General features: G+C 37.3%; 2 protein-coding genes across 2 annotated transcripts in view; both read left to right on the forward strand.

Annotated features, from left to right (window-relative positions):
- Positions 1–168: 168 nt before the first annotated feature.
- Positions 169–7,208, forward strand: trdmt1 (tRNA aspartic acid methyltransferase 1). Its single transcript, XM_084398496.1, has 10 exons — positions 169–329; positions 612–721; positions 1,436–1,512; positions 3,149–3,220; positions 4,810–4,875; positions 5,133–5,202; positions 5,302–5,385; positions 5,469–5,776; positions 6,363–6,550; positions 7,014–7,208. Exons 1-10 carry the CDS (start codon positions 257–259, stop codon positions 7,112–7,114), a joined length of 1,149 nt encoding a protein of 382 aa, XP_084254622.1. The 5' UTR covers positions 169–256; the 3' UTR covers positions 7,115–7,208.
- A 404-nt stretch (positions 7,209–7,612) lies between these two features.
- cubn (cubilin (intrinsic factor-cobalamin receptor)) overlaps positions 7,613–19,074 on the forward strand; it is a gene marked incomplete at its 5' end in the record, with an annotated part of 36,575 nt that continues 25,113 nt past the window's right edge. The window contains 19 exons of the mRNA XM_084398508.1: positions 7,613–7,731; positions 7,898–8,027; positions 8,882–9,010; positions 9,126–9,227; positions 9,309–9,412; positions 9,500–9,626; positions 10,503–10,671; positions 10,862–10,993; positions 12,146–12,241; positions 13,272–13,396; positions 13,482–13,668; positions 13,752–13,870; positions 13,955–14,189; positions 15,113–15,294; positions 15,393–15,555; positions 16,315–16,505; positions 16,593–16,749; positions 17,918–18,096; positions 18,187–18,352. Of these exons, the coding sequence (XP_084254634.1) occupies positions 7,613–7,731; positions 7,898–8,027; positions 8,882–9,010; positions 9,126–9,227; positions 9,309–9,412; positions 9,500–9,626; positions 10,503–10,671; positions 10,862–10,993; positions 12,146–12,241; positions 13,272–13,396; positions 13,482–13,668; positions 13,752–13,870; positions 13,955–14,189; positions 15,113–15,294; positions 15,393–15,555; positions 16,315–16,505; positions 16,593–16,749; positions 17,918–18,096; positions 18,187–18,352 (2,812 nt within the window). The remainder of the gene's footprint in view (positions 7,732–7,897; positions 8,028–8,881; positions 9,011–9,125; positions 9,228–9,308; positions 9,413–9,499; positions 9,627–10,502; positions 10,672–10,861; positions 10,994–12,145; positions 12,242–13,271; positions 13,397–13,481; positions 13,669–13,751; positions 13,871–13,954; positions 14,190–15,112; positions 15,295–15,392; positions 15,556–16,314; positions 16,506–16,592; positions 16,750–17,917; positions 18,097–18,186; positions 18,353–19,074) is intronic.

The raw sequence follows: 19,074 nt of genomic DNA on the forward strand, positions 1-19,074 counted from the left end.
CCACAAGTGAATGCAATACGCTTCCGTAATAACGTAATCTACTTGTACTGTAACAATTTAAAGCCCAAATGACATTTTAATGTAAAATTATTATTATTATTATTATTAAGAAGAAGAAAAATAGAAGAGGAAGAAATAAAAAAAGCGGAACGATTCGCGTATGGATTTGTTTCTAGACGGTCATGTATTCGGGATTGCACATGCGGCATGTCTGAGACCCTGTCAAAATATTACAAACATCATCCAGCAGTGAAGAATGGACAACATGGACCGACTCCGTGTTTTGGAATTATACAGCGGAATAGGCGGGATGCATTATGCTTTACAGGGTAACGTTCACAGTCTATGGTAACGTTACGTGATTTTGTTTAAATCCGGAGCGATTATTGAAACACATGACTGACACAGGATCAGTTGCAAAGGCTCTGTCTCTGTCAAGTTATTGGCACGCTGGTAAAGTGTCTGTTGTCTGATCCCCACAGGTGTCACTGTTCCCTTACTGTACTGTACATTGTTCTTTATAAACAAAATATAAAACAGATTCACTGGAGTTGTTTAGACTAGCTAAAACTCTCAGTAACTTTAGTTGAATTAATTTGCGTTTCTTTCAGAGAGCTCAGTTCCAGCTGAAGTTGTGGCTGCTGTGGATGTCAACACAACAGCCAATGACATCTACAAACACAACTTCCCCAGTACCCCACTCTTGCCCAAAACTATCGAGGTCAGTCCATGCCCACTTGAATCTAATTTGATTATGTAAATATTAGACACATTTTGTTTGGACGCATACACATAACACGAAATGGCTCCCATAAGCAGTTTTGTATGAATCAGTCTCTTCTTTATGCCGATTAACACAGGCAAACAATATGCATAATTAGTACTTGATTACAAGTAAGATTATTACCACTGACTTGCATAGATTTATGTCACTGTAATCACTGTATTATGTATGCTTGTGCGTATTCAACTGATTTATTGCACTCATAACTACATATCGCTTTTGTAACATCCTTAAAATGACGTTTTTGGAAGTCCTACCAGCACACAGTCCCATGACAGGGCTTTTAAAAGCAATAGGAGGTAAAAGTGTAACTGAGTGGTTTTTGTGGTGGTTAAAGGTTCTGTGCTTTGTCAGCATGTAATAATGTACCTGCCACTGGCCTCAGTTCAGAAGAATATACAACAATGGATGGAGATTTTAAAAAGTGATAAAGAATATGGATTAGCTATTCAAATGGTAGTATTGTGGAGTAAATTAGTATGTTTATGTTCAGGACTTAAAGCATAAATAACTTAATAATCATAAATATTTTTTTTACTTTATATCATCTTTATATGTGGATTGTTATAGGATAAGCTTGTGTTTTTGTCATTTTATTAGTTTTTTCTTAAAAAGTTGTTTAATGCTGTCTCTTTTGGTTTTGTGTGTAAGGGAATGACGTTACAGGATTTTGACAAGCTGAACTTTGACATGATTTTGATGAGTCCACCATGTCAACCATTCACCAGGTGATCTGCGTTTTTCTCTTGTTCATTGAAGAAATAATTCACACACAATTAAAATTCAGATTTTATTTTCTCATGCACATGTTGTGTCAAATTATATGCCTTTCTTTCTTTTGTGGAACGCAACAGGAGAAATCTTGAGTATACCGTGATGGTCGTTTTGTTCCGTGCAATGCAGTAAATGGAGACTGGAGCTTTCAATCTTGGAAAGGGATCATAAAAGCATCATAGATGTGTCTCATACAGTTTTCTGAATCCAAATGATAGCTTTTTGTGAGAAACAGACTGAAGTTTAAGCCTCTTATGATCCTTTATAGTGCTTTTGCATGTTTTTACAAGATTGTTTGCCTCAGTTCCCATATATTGAGATTGCATGGAAAAGAGTGACTGATACAAATCTTTAAAATTGTTCCACAATAGAAAGAAAGCCATACAGGTTTGGAACAACATGAGGGTGAGTAAATAAAATAATATCATTTCTGGGCTGAACTATTCTTTCATAATATTAACATCTCCACCTTTTTCCTAACAAGTCAGCTGTGTTTTAGATTATGGGAGGCACTTCCGGTTTGTTTGGAGAAGTTCCACTCAAAAAGACCGAAACAATCATTTACAATCATAAGGTTTCGCTACAAATAATCCTTATCTGTCGTTTTGACTGAATGAGCTGTAAAATGTCCTTCATATTATATTTTCAGACGTCATGAGAATAACGTGGTATTTTAATGCGACAAGAACGTCTGTCTATGACGAGCTCTTTTCAGTCGCTGCATTCTTTAACTCCTGATCATTCTCTTGTTTTCCCTTTGTATTTCGCTGTAACGGTATGAAAAAAGACAACATATAGTCCGTGTTTGTAGTCTGCTCTCTAGATTTAATATATATCCCATGGATAATTCAGTGGAATGCATTAAGAATCTTGTTTTTCTCCCCAAATCCTCACGCCTCTTTCAAGGTTTGTTTTCACATGGATGCTTTAAAATGTAATTGTCTCCCCTTTTCGCTTCTAATCCCTATAGCAGTGTTTACTGGAATGTTTCTAAAGCAGGTAAATACAATATTTTTTGTCTGTCAAAATGACGAAAATCACTTTGAAATATTATCACGTAACGTTCCAGTTAATTAACATTTTTATTAAGGCAATGCATGTTGCATAATACATGCATGTATTACAACATTGATATTTAACATGTAATATTGTTGTGGAAATAATCAAGCTTATTCATAGTCTGTTTTAGTCATTTAACGGAAGTCACTCTCATGATTTGTGCAAAGCGTAATGGCGCATGCCATGGCGCGTAGGAAAAAGGTGGATACTGTTAAAAAGTTTAGGGTCAGTAAGGCTTTTTATTATTTGTTTTTGTTTTTTGAAAGAAATAAATGAATACTTTATTCAGTGACACTGAAGACTGGAGTAATGATGCTGAAAATTCAGCTTTGCATCACACAGAAATGGTTATTTTAAATTACAATAATATTTCACAATATTACTGTTTTTACTGCATTTTTGATCAGACAAATGCAGCAATCCTAAACTTTTGACCGGTTGTGTATTACTGCTGTATAGGCTAATGTATATCTGTAATGTGAAAAAGGCTGCTAAATTGGTTGACTAAAGCTAACGTGTGTTTCTCAATAGGATTGGTTTGCAGGGAGATGTTGCTGACCCCAGAACAAAGAGCTTCCTTTATATCCTGGACCTTCTGCCAAGGTCAGACTGATCAATCTGAGCTCTTTTGAACGCCTGCTACAGACTGTGCCATTTCAGCAATCCTATAAGATCATTACAAATCACACTGTCCGACATGGATCTTGTAAACTTGGGGACGACACGTGTGTAGACTGTACGATGATGACGCCGTCGCCTATTGAATCATAGGCGACCCAAGCTAGTATAGAACAATAAAAACGCTATCAGCATGCGCTAGTTGTAATTGTGCACTTAGACAATTGTGTTTTTTATGTGCGTTAATGCCTGGTTCAGATTACACGATTTTTTTTGTCTGTTATGATAGTCACTGTGTCAGATTACACGATTTTGACACCTAAAAATCTTGTCATGTCGTGGACAAGAAACATGTCAGACTACACGTTGTTTTCCGACCAGTCATCGCGAGCCGTCTCACACACTCATTCACTCCCACATATACACACGCTCACTCACATAGCCTACACGCACTCACACATGCACTCACTTTCTCTCTCTCTCTCTCACACACACACACACACACACACATGCTCTCTCACTCACACACTCACTCTCGCGCACACACAGTCACACACACTCGCTCACTCACTCGCGAACACACACTCTCACTCACTCTCCCTCACTCACTCACTCGTGCGCCGTCGTCGTGGAGGACCGTTAAAAAATTAAACATGCTGGTCTTTCTGTCGTGATGTCGTGAAGCATCGCAGACGCAACGTAGGTTGTCGCCCACTATGACACATTATACGAGATGAAACGATCGAATCTTGCGTCCCGACGCCCGTTGTCATTTGCGAATCCCCACGACCCTACGTCAAACGGATCGTGCCAAAATCGGCCTAAAATCGTGTAATCTGAACCAGGCATTATTAAACAAAAGAGGAGGAAGCGAAAGAGGAGAATATGAACACGGTCAATGCTAGGGAAGAGAGGCCAACTTGGCATGACAATTTTGTAAGTAGGTTTAAGTTTTAGCGCAATGTCGCATTGATCAATACACCATTTCATGTTGCATTTTTATTGGCTAGTCAGTAGGTGTATTTCGTAGTTGAAAACACACTGAGATGATCATGCTAAATTTCAGTAAATTATCACATGCTATCTTTGGTCACAAGACCGTGACAACCGCCGTCTTTGAACATCTCTCGCTGTAAGACGTAGGACCATCGTTTAGTCGCAACGACCACAGAAATCGGCACAATTGGTCATCTTTCGTATGGGACAGCCCAAAATCGCACAATGGGTACTGGGCATAAGTCACTGAAACGGTTCTCTGATATTGATTTCCAAATTTGAGTTAGATTTCTCTCTCTCTCTCTCTCTCTTTCTCTCTCTCTCTCTCTCGCTCTCTCTCTCTCTCAATACTTCTTCCTATGAACAAAGCCAAATTTCCTGGCAACGTTCATTCTACAGTATTTTTGCACTTCTCACATTATTAATTCATGTTTAATAAAGGAATAAATAATTGCTTCCTCTCTCTCCCTCTCCATTTGCCCTTTCTCAAGTCTATTGTGTTATTCCCGAACTCAGCCAAGGTGTTTTTTTTCCCAGAGTGTGTTTGTGAAAGAATGTGCCTCTCTTTGTCCCTGCAGGCTCAGCGAGCGGCCGCGATTCATTCTGCTGGAGAATGTGAAGGGCTTTGAGACTTCTGCTGCAAGGTAACCAGGGCGCCACAGTGGCTTTGAGATCACCATGGTTATGTGGCTATGAGCCAATGGGGTCATGGGTTTCCCCTCTGTGTTACTGTCATGTATTGTGTTAATAAGAATCTTATACAGTAGTTGTCTGCGCATTAAACTGAGATGGATGAAAGTATTTTAATATTGAAAAAGTACACACTTTGCCTTAAAGTGGTCTTATCAATGTTTTATATTGTCTAAATATATATTAGATGTTCTGTTTTTTTAATTGACAGGGATGCTTTGCTTAAGACACTGAGAGAGTGTGACTACATCTTTCAGGAGTTTCTGATCTCACCAACATCTGTGAGTATGTCTCGTCCTTTGACATCCTTGAAAATGTCGCTTAAAAACCTCAGAAAGTTAATGCCAGTCTTGTTTTTGTGATGGTTATTATGGTCACAGCTTGGAATACCAAACTCTAGGCTCAGATACTTCCTCATTGCAAAGAGACCACCAGGATCCTTCTCATTCCCAACATCAGCAGAGGTACTTTTCTGGTTAGACCTATTCTAACTAAGATACCACAATACAGTAACTATTGAATACTAAAGCTTTCTATCTACTGGCAGATTATAGAGGGTTTCCCCATGTCTGAATCCCCAGACAGCCTCGCTGTTCCACACGATCATCCTACACCTTCTGAATCTGAGAGAGTAAAGACTGGGACGATCATTTTTAAGCTGGAGACTGAACGAGAGTTAGAAAAGAAGAGGAATCAGGACAAACAGGAGACTGTCCAGAGGCTGCAGGACTTTCTGCAGAAGGAGGAGGAGGACATGGACCGGTATCTGCTGCCTCCCAAAACCCTGCTCAGATACGCTCTACTGATGGATATAGTTCAGCCCAGTAGCAGGAGATCAGTTTGCTTTACTAAAGGGTGTGTATATTATTAATATTATTATATTTTATTATAATTAAATTATAATTATTATAAATATAAAAATTATAATGAATGATAAACGAATTAAAATATATGTTTATATACTGTGTACATAATATATACATAAATTGTGTGTGTGTTTATTTATATATATATATATATATATATATATATACACACATAGTTAACATATTTAATTATTTCTCATTAATATTTTTATATTTTAATTATATTTATATATTTATTACATATATATTTATTACATTTTTATTACATACATATATATATATATATATATACACACAGTTAACATGATATTTAATTATTTCTTATTAATATTTTTATATTTTAATTATATTATTTATTACGTTTTTATTATATATATATATATATATATATATTTATATATAAAACAAACACCAAAATATGACAATTTAATTTGTTTTTCTTCCTCATAACCTTTTATAATGTAAAAAAAATCCTCTCAAAATTTTTTTTTACATGTTTTCCTCATTATAATAGCATTTTTAATATTAAAAGTATCATTATTAATATATATAAACTGTTGATTTTCTCTGTGTAGTTATGGTCACTATGTGGAGGGCACGGGCTCCGTCCTGCAGTCCTGTGTGGATGTGGAGCTAGAGAGTGTGTTCAAGAGCCTGGAGCTGCTTTCTGAAGAGGACAAACTGAAGCAGCTTCTCCAGTTAAAGCTGAGATACTTCACACCCAGAGAGATCGCCAACCTCATGGGCTTTCCTGCAGACTTCTGTAAGACGTTCACCAGACACCAAACAGCGGCATCACACACATTCACCAACACAGCACTGAAGAAAAACACACAAGTTAACAGAAATCTTCCTAACTTAATATTATATGCATAGACATGGTATTATGGTATTATATTTCAGACCATAAGCTTTAAAGTCCAGTATGTCATTCCACTGGCGTGTGAAAAGGTTAATGAATAGCTTTCCATTATTTACTTTTGGCTTCCATTTAGATAATTAACTGTTTCAGGATTCATAATTTGTTTTTTGCAAGAATGCTTTACAGACAAAGCAAAGGTGAAGACAGAGAAAAAGAAGATTAGAGAGATTTCTCCCTCTCTGTACAATTTTAAAACACTTTCACTCATATTTTCTGAGAACTCAGACCCATTCATACTCATAAGAAACAGCAATGTGAAAATGCAATAATATTGTCGTTCAATTACATTTATTTTGTGTTTCAGCATTTCCAAAGCACATTTCCATTAAGCAGCAGTACCGTGTGCTGGGGAACAGCCTGAACGTCCATGTGGTTTCACATCTTATACGTCTCATGATCTCATAATAAAACATTGGGAAATTAGATGTTATATATATATAATCATTCATTTTTCTGTAAAGTTGTATATTGTTGAATAAAATATTTTTTTTATACAGTCCATTTGCTTCGTTATTACTGCCTTCTCTCATTTGATCACACAATACAAACCAGTTACGCTATATCATTTTAATGGTTATATCAGCTGCCGGTGATTTACTGTGAAGCTATTCACACTCAGAGGGAAAATTAGCCCTAAGCTGCAGGTTCACTGCTTTAACTTTGGTTACTGATCTCCAAAACACATGTGACAGCCCCTGACACACACACACACAATAAAGTCAAATTACGAGTTAAATGCCCTCTAGACTCTTACATATTCTTTATAAATGATTTTGGGAAATGCAGCGGTGTTAGGACTTCTCAGGGCCAAAGTGCATCTCTGGCTGGTTGGGCTTTAGGCAGATCTTGGTGTGAAGGTTCAGTACAGTGTCTGATGAGCGTCCTGGGACGAGCTCTCTCAGCATGGCTTGGACACTGAGCTTCTCCTGGCCCTTCATCTTTCTCATCTTCCTCTCTGGACTGCAGTGTGACAGTGGCGGTCAACCCCACAACAGACAAAAACGAGACATCAGCAGTGACCAGTAAGTATCTTTTTTTAAATAAGTTTTTGCTTGAAAGATGCTGGAAAAGACTAAAATATTACGCCTTTGGTTTGAGACCACCTAAAGTTTGAATTGTTCATTTGAATGCGAGTTAGAAATTAAATGAGGACGTGCCTTCCAAAGTTACCTGGTAATTGATTTGCAGGCCTCGTATGATATCAGAGAACGGTCACCTCACATTCTCTGCTGGCTACAACAAAGACATTCGCTTCACAACCTCAGGGACGGGAAGTTTGAAGGTGGGAGCAGAAGACCTCGTCCAGCAGATTAATCAGGTGAGTTTGACTGAAACATCAGATATTGTCTGTTAGAGTAAAATTATGGCTAATAATAGAGGAGCTAATAATTGCAAGATACAAGTGAATATTTCTGTTGGTCAAGCATGTTGTGATGCTATAGTGATGTCAGTATCACTCACATAATCTGAAATTAGATTTTGATAAAAATAAAAAAACATCCCAAAATGCCTTTGAAAATGAATTGATTTTGGGTAACACAGTGTCCTTGTTACATATGTTACATGTACTTACCGTAGTAGTAACAGTAAATTATGCATAATTACATGCAACTAACCCTCAACCAAATCCTAATCCTACCCTAACCCTATAGTAAGTACATGTAGTTGCTTAATAGTACTCAGTACTTAAATATATAATTACAATATATATCATATTTTAATGACACCTTAAAATAAAGTGTAACCTAATTCTGTATTGCTTATTTTGTTTTGTTTCAGTTTGTTTTGTTTTGTTGTTCGTGTAATATGTAATTAGTTTAAATGTAATGGTTTTTGTTTAGATTTTTTGTTTTATATATGTTTTTTTTTGTATTTTAGTTTGATTTGATTTTGTTTTGGTTTTATTTTTTGTTTATATTTAATTGTGTTTGTTGTCTTGCTTGTTTCATTTTGTTTTAATGTTTTTATTTTTTTGACTTGTATTCCGTTTCATTGTTTGTTTTTTTTGTATGCGTGGGCATTTTGTTTTGTTTAATTTCGTTTCATTCCATTAACATTCAATTTTCTTCATTCTAGTCTGCGCAGATCAATCATTTTGTGTATGTTATTGAAGCACTTTGCGCCCCCGGGAAAAGTTGTAATAAAGCCTAATCAAGTGCAACTCTGTTCCAGATCAAAATTAACAAAGATGACATCAATACCATAAAGAACAGCGGCCCGTCTCAGGAAGTGACAAACCAGCTCAATCAGCTCAACACCAGAGTGACTACACTTGAGTCAAAAGTTCAGACAATAGAACAGGTATTGCTGTAATCATCAAATTCACTCGAGGCTTATTGCTGCTTATGTGATTACAGGCCTTCCATTTCAGCCTTTACGATTTCATTTCGGTTTTATGATATTCTGTATTTCATAGACAGTCCAGCGGAAGACATGCAGCAGCAATCCATGTCAGAACACAGGAACCTGCTTGAACTTGTTGGACGCCTTTCACTGTCTCTGTCCTGATAACTGGCAGGTCAGTCTCTCAGATATACGTCTGTGCTTCTGTCCTGTTCATATGTGATTCTGACTGACACTTGGATCATGGTCTCTTCAGGGTCCCACGTGTGCTGTAGATGTGAATGAGTGTCAGGTGTTAGCAGGAACTCCTCTGGGCTGTCAGAACGGGGCCACATGTGTGAATACACCCGGATCTTACACGTAATCCTCCGTTGTATGTCTTGTTTGGGGGTTTTAGTGTTTTTTGAGACTTATATATTCATATTTTTCTTTTCTGTTGTTTACCAGTTGTACCTGTACTCCAGAATGGTACGGTCCACACTGTACATCTCGCTATGATGACTGTGCAGGCGGAAGTCAGGATCTGTGTGTCCACGGCTTGTGCATTGATTCAGACAGAGTCAATCCCAATGAGGTGATTCGAAATGATGTGTATTTATTCATTCTTAGTACTCTTCAGTTCATTTTTGGACAGAGAAAGACAATGGCTCACCCCAAAATAAAGGAATTCAGTCATCATGTACTCCCCCCTCATGTCGTACCTGTAAGAGTTTATCATAAAAAGACTGTCATGAGGGTGCCATACAACTTGTGTGCTGTATTCCAAGTCTCCTGAAGTCATACAATAGTTTTGTGTGATGTAAATGCCAAAATTTAAGGCACTGACAGTTTAACAGGATGATCATGTTACCCTTTTCCAATTCCAGTCTCCAAAAATGTCAAAGAGCACCATAAAATTAGTTTATTTGACTATTATAATAGCTTTAATTGGAAGAATAGACTAACATTTCAGTCTGTTCTTCAGAAAAAAGTTATCATACGAGCTACTATTCAAAAGTTTATGGTCGGTATTAATGTTTTTCAAAGAAGTCTGTTATGCTCAACAAGGCTGCAAACATTTCTTGATATTATCAATATTATTATCAAAAAAAAGTTGTCCTGCTTAATGTTTTTGTGGAAACATACATTTTTGCAGGATTCTTTGACGAATAGAAAGTTCAAAAGAACAACATTTATTGGAAATAGAAATCTTTTAAATAAATGTCTCTACTATTATGATAATAATAACATTTTACTGACTCCAAACATAGTGTCATGTATGTGACTTAGGAATCCTGCACACGAGTCATATAAACAGTACACAGAGTTTTGTTGTTGTTTTTTAGTTTTCTTTAGCATTTTGGTCTCCATTCACTTCCATTAGACGTATGCTAAAGAGCAGTGTGAACATCCTGCTTAATATCTCCTTCTACATAACGAAGTCATATGGCCCTTTTTTGCCTCTTTTCAGCCCAAGTATAAGTGCATCTGTGATGCTGGTTGGATGTCTCCACCCGGGGTGTCCGCGTGCACAGCTGATATTGATGAGTGCAGTCTCCAGAACAAGCCCTGCTCCACAAACCCCCCTGTGCAGTGCTTCAACACTCTGGGCTCGTTCTACTGCGGCACCTGCCCTGCAGGTTAGACCACTCAGCTGAGCCACATCACATATGATTATTACAATGATGTCAATATCCATGATGCCAATTACTTATGCCTTTTTTTTTATTTTTGATAGTTTATGTAAAAGATTATGAATGCATTTACATTTGAAGGCAGATTTTTATCAAGAACATCTTTTCATGAAGTTCATTTTTTTGTGTCCCCCAGGATGGCAGGGTAACGGTTACAGCTGCCAGGATGTCGATGAATGTGCCACAAACAATGGAGGCTGTTCCAGTTCCCCTTTGGTGCCTTGTCTCAACACCATGGGTTCCTTCCACTGCGGACAGTGTCCTCCAGGTTTAGCTCACATCCTCATTCTCATGCATTTTAAAATAAGACCTGTTTTCGAAACGAGAATAGTTCACCCAAAAATGAAAATTCGTCCACTACTGTTCAAAAGTTTGGGGTCGGTATGATCTCTCAATGTTTCTGAAAATCTCTTCTGCTGATCAAGGCTGCATTTGTTTGATCAAAAATACTGTAAAAACAGAAAATCAAGATAAATCAACATAACTGTTTTTTATTTGAATATATTCTAAAATGTAATTTATTATTGTGATTCAAAAGCTGAATTTTCAGCATCATTACGTCACATGATCCTTCAGAAATCATTCTAATATGATGATTTGCTGCCCAAGAAACATTTCTTATTTTTATCAATGTTGAAAACAGGACTGCATTTTATTTCTTGTAATAGTCACTCAATTTAATACACACACACACACACACAAAAAAGCTTAATTTCTGACCCCAAACTTTTGATTGGCGTTATGTTGTTTGAAACCCGTTTCTGTGGAACACAAAAGGTGCTTTTTTGTTTTGTTTTTTTGAGAACTGGGCGTTACTCTTAAAGAAAATTCATCATAAAATTTGAAAACTTGTGCACTTTATTTGCAAGTGTTCTGAGGCCATATAATGGCTTTATGTGAGAAACGTTTTTGGTGAACTTTGCATTTAATATCTAAATCTTTAGAATCAAACTTTTGAGGTTGTTCTGTTGGTCTTGACTTTTTTTTTAAAATTCACTTTTGCTTCATAATATCCCACTAGAGATGGCTGGGAAAATGAAACATGCCTATTTTTAGTACATTTCATATGTTTGTTGTTCCTCTGTCCTGCTTACAGCACAGGCTGGCTTGTAAAATCCTGCTGAATCATGTTTTTTTGCTCACTGTAGTACGTTTCAAATAAGAGACAGATGCTTGCTTGAGCTGAAATTTCATTATATTCCCTCTGGGAGAGATGGAGATGGACAGCTAGAGGTGGAGAGGTGCATTTACTGGGTTCATTGAGGACAGTACTGTCTGCTAGTCCTGCTAATACATTCAGCTTTACAAGTCTCAATTGACTGCTAGATTGCAGAGAAAGACCAGACACACCGAAATGATCGAGCTAAAATAGCCATTAAATGTAAGATGAGACTGCTGACCCCCGTGTGTGTGTCCTCAGGCTATGAGGGAGACGGGAAGACTTGCACTCAAGCCAACATCTGCTCCTCCAACAATGGAGGATGTTACCCTCTGGCCACCTGTGCTTCCACTCCAGGTACACATGCATACAAACACAAATCCACTACTTTACTGCAGTTATCCTTTATAGCAGCGCATGACCAGTAGCATTTATGTTATAACAGGAGTAATAAAAAGGGTGTTAAACTTTGTGTTGCAATGTCACCTCCTGATATAAAAGACATTATTGCTATCTCTGTCCGATTTTACTGGGTTTTTTGTTTTCGTTTTATATCTTGCCATATTTATTAATTTTAGTAAATTTTACTCTGAGTAAAATGACTTTTCATTTTAGTAGATAACATTATTTTTTGACAAAAAGTGCAAAATTAGGTTACACTTTATTTTGACTCCACTTTAGACATTCTGCTAACTACTTTGCAACTACATGTCAACTAACTCTCATTACTTGCAAAGTTACTTATAAACAGTAAAATGTCAAAATAAAACCATTGTCATTTAACTTTATTATTTCAAAATGTTAATCAATCACAGAATCAAATCATAAAATACAAAACTAACACGTAAAAATAAACTAATTACTAACTACTTTTTTTAACATCAACATTTATCAAAACCAACATTATCATGACCCCAAAAACGTTATCATGTTCACTATTTTAATAGAATTCTTATGAATTCTTTGTTTTAGAGTTTATTCATTGTTCACGTTTTAGTGCATTATGTATTCATCACAACATCACATATACTGTACATTCTGTCTAGTACATTACGTTCAAGTTCACTGTGCGCCATTTTGTTTTGTGAAATCTGACACATTTTAATTCTACATTTGTTGTACATCTCATATTGTATTGTTTAAAATGATCATATTCTTTCTATTTTTTCTTCTTCAAAAACATATGTTGTGTAATATATTGTAATGTTTTCTCCTAATATTCTCGTCAGCCATATATTTATATGGTCAGGATGCACATTTCTTTTGTCTCATCTTCTCTATCATTGGCAAAATCAATCTTTTCCACATATTGCTGCAAAATAAATTTGAGTAGAAGAATAATTTCTGATTTGGATCATAAATGGGTTAATTTTTGGTCTCCTTCCAGGAAGTATTATCCCATCATGCACCTGTCCTCCTGGTTACGTGGGTAATGGTTATGGACCTACGGGTTGTACTCAGATCAGCGACATTTGTGGCACTAGTAATCCTTGTGTAAATGGCCAGTGCGAGGTTAGTGTTCATCTCTAGCAATCTCTTATAACTTCCCAAAATGCAGTAGCCGGCATGTTTTTTTTTTTTGTCTTGATCTCCCAAGAATACAGCCAGTAGCTACATCTGTCGCTGTGACCCGGGCTGGGCGGGTCAGAATTGCGATCAGAACGTGAACGAGTGCTCTAGCAATCCCTGCCAAAACGGAGGAACCTGCACTGATGGCATCAACGGCTACACCTGTACCTGCACCTCCCAATGGACGGGCCCGCAGTGCCAAACTCCACAGCAAGGTGTGTTTGTTACACAAGTGAGTTAGTAAGTGATGGTATATGTTTTTTCATATGGTGACATCATGACCTTTTATGTGCATTAGAGTGTGGAGGAGTTTTGGAAAGTCCCGCTGGCACTTTCAGTTACCCTACAAATCCTGGAACGGGTGATTATGACCACCTGGTCAGCTGTGCATGGGTCATCAGAACCGACCCTAGCAAGGTTAGTAAAGTTATCAGTGAACATTTTCAAAACCCGGGCTACTTGGTTTTGTGCTTGTGGTCAGTATTCTGTTGTTCTTCCCAGATTCTGCGGATTACCTTCCCGTTCTTCAACATCGAGAACAGCGCCTCCTGCAACTTCGATTTCCTGCAGGTCCACGATGGCGAGACTGCCTCAGCTTACATGATTGGGAAATACTGCGGCACTGGCGCCCCAGCCGAACTCTTCAGCTCTCATAATTCTCTGTACTTCTGGTTCCGCTCCGATCATTCAGTCAGTGGACGCGGCTTCACCGTCGCCTGGCAATCCCAGGCACCAGGTAAACAAAGAATGCCCTTAAAGAGGCCATATCTTTTACAAAGTCTTGATTTTGTTTTTAGGGTATAGTAGAATAGGTTTTCATTCTTGAAAGTAAAAAAAACAAACATTATTTTTCACATATTCGACATTGTTGCAGCACTTCTCTTCCGAGTCTGCAAATAACACTCAGGTGTGCGTTTACCAAAAGCATCGTTAGCCGGTTGACCAATCACAACACACTGGTCCAGTCGACCAATCAGAGCACACTGTTCTATTCCGAAGGAGGGCTGACAGAAACTAAATAAGGATGCGTTTCCCAAAGCCAGCTATGGACGCAAGTTCTTTTGAGTTGTGTTGGTATTGATGGAACTTGCGACCATAGTTGGGTTAGGGAAACGCATCCCTATTTCGTTTCTGTTTTCTTTCCGGAAAATAACTCAAGACTACAATCAAGGTGTTTCAGGGAGTTCAGAAACAGTGCGCACTGATGTGAAGAGTAGTTCCTTTTGGAGTGGACTTGTGCTTTGTAACTTTGCAGACTTGAGAATGTAAAAAAACAATAGGTCCTTGAAAATGTGCGATTTTTTTGCTAGATTTTTGCCGTTCTGTCACCAGTCAACTGTCAGTAATGTAGTAATTGAATGAAGCACAGCTCAGACAGAAGGCACTTTCAAACCAAGCAGCTTTCTGTCAGTCAACATGGTGAATCTAGGTTTTCAGCTTGATCCCGTTGTGAAATATGCATAGGGAAATTTTTCGTCTTTATGCAAAATCCCCAATCACATGGTTTTCTATTAAAATGACTGGAACAAATTCGCAGAACAATGGTAAATATGACCACAACTGATTGGTGCAAATGATTTCCAACCTTGGGATAATAGCAAATATTTGCATTAGCATGAATCGGATCTCATTCCACTACTCCTTTTTTTTTTTCTCCAGTGTGCGGTGGGGAGTTGACCAATACATATGGTGACATCAAATCACCCGGTTACCCAGGTAACTATCCACCTAACCGGGACTGTTATTGGACAGTGAATGTGAACCCTGGTCTGCTCATCACATTCGCTTTTGGCACCCTCAGTCTGGAGCACCATAATGACTGTAACTTTGACTACCTGGAGGTACGCAAAGCTTGTTGCATCCTGGATCTACATGAAAATTTGAACTGTTTTCTGTGCGTATGTGTTAAAATTCTTCAGTTTCCTGCTTTATTTTACAGATCAGAGATGGACTGCTTCCAGAGGACACAGCTCTGGGAAAATACTGCAGTACAGCGTCGCCACCACCTCTACAGACGACGGGACCATCTGCTTGGATCCACTTTCACTCTGATTTCAGCATCAGTGATCGGGGTTTTCATATTACATACACTACCTCACCATGTAAGTAAAGTCCATTCCATCAAAACACAAGACAATGTGTTTTGATTGTCAGACAATTTACGCAGGATAATACACCTGTATGCTACCATTTAAAAGTTTGGATTTGGCAAAGCTGGCAAAATATATGAATTTTCAGCTTCATTACTCCAGTCTTCAGTGTCACGTGATCCTTCAGAAATAATTTTTATATGATGATTTGATGCTCAAGAAACATTTCTTATTATTATCAATGTTGAAAACAGTTGTGCTGCTTAATATTTTTGTGAAAACCGTGATTTTGTCAGGATTCTTCGATAAATAGAAACAGCATTCATTTGAAATGGAAATATTTGGTAACATTATCAATATCTTTACTCTCGCAGCATTTAATGTGTCCTTGTTGAATAAAAGTATTGATCCCAAACTTTTGAACGGGACCCACAGTTGAATTTTACGCCACTATTTTCTTGTTTGCATTTACTTCTTTCAGTATGTAAATGATGTGTTGTATTTGTAATGCATTAGAGGTAATTCCAGTAACTGAGTTATGGTTCATTTTAACAGATCCATCAGTAGAATACTGTCCTTTTAAATGCTCATAAAGCAGTTTATTGACGTTATATAGATAGTAAAAGTCAGGAGTCACATTCTAAATGTTGTAAACTCAGAGTGGAACATGATCCTAGGTCCAATGCTAGGTTCAAATGGGCAAAGCCAACTGTCTTGCAATATTGGGACAAATTGCTTGAGTGTAATTCAATTTACTCTGTGTGCCATCAGCTGACCCAGGCTGTGGAGGCGTCTTTACAGACACAGAAGGCATCATCATCTCTCCAAACTGGCCTAATAACTATGCTCACAATAAGCAGTGCATTTATATCATCAGACAGCCACGCAGTGAATTGGTGGCGCTCAACTTCACCCACATGGACCTGGAGAATCATAGTGGCTGTCTTTTTGATTTTGTGGAGGTATGATTTGTGTAATTAATGTGGATGAGAGGAACAGTAAGTAGCATTTTGATCTTATCATGTCGCCTTATCTATCAAATCTCTCAGGTTCGAGACGGGACGGGTGAAACCGGCCCACTCATTGGGAAGTACTGTGGAAGTACCCTGCCAGCACCAATATTGTCCATCACTAATGGACTCTGGATCCGTTTCAAGTCTGACAGCTCTGTGTCCCGTGCTGGCTTCAGGGCCATGTATGAAATTGGTGAGACAATGAAACATCCTTTTTATGTAAAGCTTATGACGCCCACTGTCATTTTTCTGAAATGTTAAGGAAAAGAGTAAAAACAGTATGGCCAGAAACATACTCTATGCAAGCAAACACATGAATGCTTTGCTAACACATTGCAAGCATGCAGTCCCATATTAAATTTATAATGTTTGTGCCATTAAAGTCACAATGAAATGGAAGTAGTGACAGATCTTTGCTTACGTATTGTGACGCACATTTGAGTGTAACGGATTATCCTTTTTTTTTTTTTGTTCTATTATTCAGTTTTTAATTGGTGTTTGAAATGTGCGCATTGCACTCAAAACTGAAGGTAGATGAACGTTTAAGTGCACAACATTTTTGGAGTAATCCTGCATACGTCACCAGAGCGAAGTCTGTCGTTTTCACTGGAAGGTCCAGTTATGACATTCTGGTTAAACGTTACAAGATCAAAACTTAAAGATCAATAACATGCATTTAGCTAAACTGATGCTTCACCATTTTGGTATGCTAATGTCTTCAAAATATTGTTGAGATGCTCAATATATGCATACTTGTGTTACACTAAGAATTCTGTTTACGCAATGACAATTGCACAATTTGGTTTCACTTGTTACATGTGTCACATGTAGTTACTATAATAATAACTATAAATTATGCATAATTACATGCAACTAACCCAAAACCAAACCCTAATCCAACCAAAACCTTATAGTAAGTACATGTAGTTAATTAATATTACTCAGTACTTAAATGTATAATTACACTGTAACAAGGACACCTTAAAATAAAGAGTAACCCACAATTTGATGGTGTCCATGTTACAGTGTGATTATACATTTAAGTACTGAGTAATAATTAACTACATACATGTACTATAGGGTTAGAATTAAGGTGCGGTTTAAGTTAGTTGCATGTAATTATGTACAATTTATAGTAATTACATAGTAACTACATGTAAACAAAAACATGAAAACATGAAAACACACTTCCTAGCAGTTTACTTTACTTACTGTGTCCTGTCTAGTCTAGAATTGGGTTTGAAATGTTAAAGTCAATGAATATGCTTCTGCTTTAGCTTTAACTGTCATAAATATTTAAATATAAAAAATGTACCCCGTCCAGTATAGACATGATCTCAGAGTTGAACTGTTTTTGCTAGCTTGCGGAGGAACGCTCTCTGGAACCGGTCAGATCCGCACTCCCATGCACCCTGACCCATACCCCCACAACAAAGTGTGTGAGTGGGTCATTAACCAACCCGAGGGCTTTGTGGTCACTCTCAACTTCCTCACCTTTGACGTCGAGGGAAGCAGCACATGCGCCTACGATTATGTGGAGGTACAATGTTAGCGTCGTGCTAATCCTATTCAGTCAAAATACAGATTTCACTGTGCATTTCTTCTGAAACTTCACTCTCTGCTCACTCAGGTGAGAGATGGTCCTAGTGCTAGCTCCCCTCTGATTGGTCGATATTGTGGAATTAACACGCCTCCCATGCTGGAGTCCACCCAGAAGTCCATGTTCATCCAATTCAAAACCGATTCAAGTGTCTCCAACCATGGTTTCACTGCTGAGTTTGCGTCCGCAGAGCAAGGTAAACTATAGTTTTGTTCTTTTGAATAAAGATTGTATATTAAATATATTGTATATACTATCTAATGAGTAGCCTATCTAGACTAAGCAGGCATGTTCTCAAAATTCACCATAAACAATGTGGTGGCAATGTTTACAGTATTACGGGATGCCTGTATATTTTACTCCTTTACCGTATATGTATTAAGTGACAATATTAATATATCAGGTGGGACAATAGAAAGCCAAACAATGAATCAGAGTTAATCGGAGTTAAATGACAATATTCATATACCTCTACAGTATAGATGGTGCACATGGTCATACACAAAAAGACTATCAGGGTAACACAGATTACACTAAAAAACACAAAACACCTTAATGTACATTACTAATAACAAAAATAAGAGGAAACAACACAATAAAAAAATAAAAAAAAGTATGTGATGGGTAATGCAGAAAGTCCTTTTACTGTTTTTCACCATAAAGTATATGGTAATTAATAATTTTGATAGTATTTTATAGTAAAATTACATATAATGCAATTATAAAATTTTTCACTGAATATGATAATGTTCAATATGGTAATTTTATTGTACCATTGTTACAGTATTGTATTTTTTTTACAGTATAGGCAATATTATGCTGCCTTCTGAAATGCTTTTTTGGCATGTATCCTTTGCATATGATTGGAGGCAATCCCAGAAGTCAAAAAGTTAGTCAAAAAGTTAATCCAAGATGGCA

This window comes from Rutilus rutilus (genome assembly GCF_951802725.1).
Source record: "Rutilus rutilus genome assembly, chromosome: 24".
NCBI lineage: Eukaryota > Metazoa > Chordata > Actinopteri > Cypriniformes > Leuciscidae > Rutilus > Rutilus rutilus.

What these genes read in the sequence shown, in the direction of transcription:
- trdmt1 (XM_084398496.1), top strand. Translation starts at nt 257, where the DNA reads ATGGACAACATGGACCGACTCCGTGTTTTGGAATTATACAGCGGAATA. An exon ending in TCTTGCCCAAAACTATCGAG is followed by an intron (nt 722 to 1,435) that starts GTCAGTCCATGC and finishes TTTGTGTGTAAG; the next exon opens with GGAATGACGTTACAGGATTT. An exon ending in TCAGTTTGCTTTACTAAAGG is followed by an intron (nt 5,777 to 6,362) that starts GTGTGTATATTA and finishes TTCTCTGTGTAG; the next exon opens with TTATGGTCACTATGTGGAGG.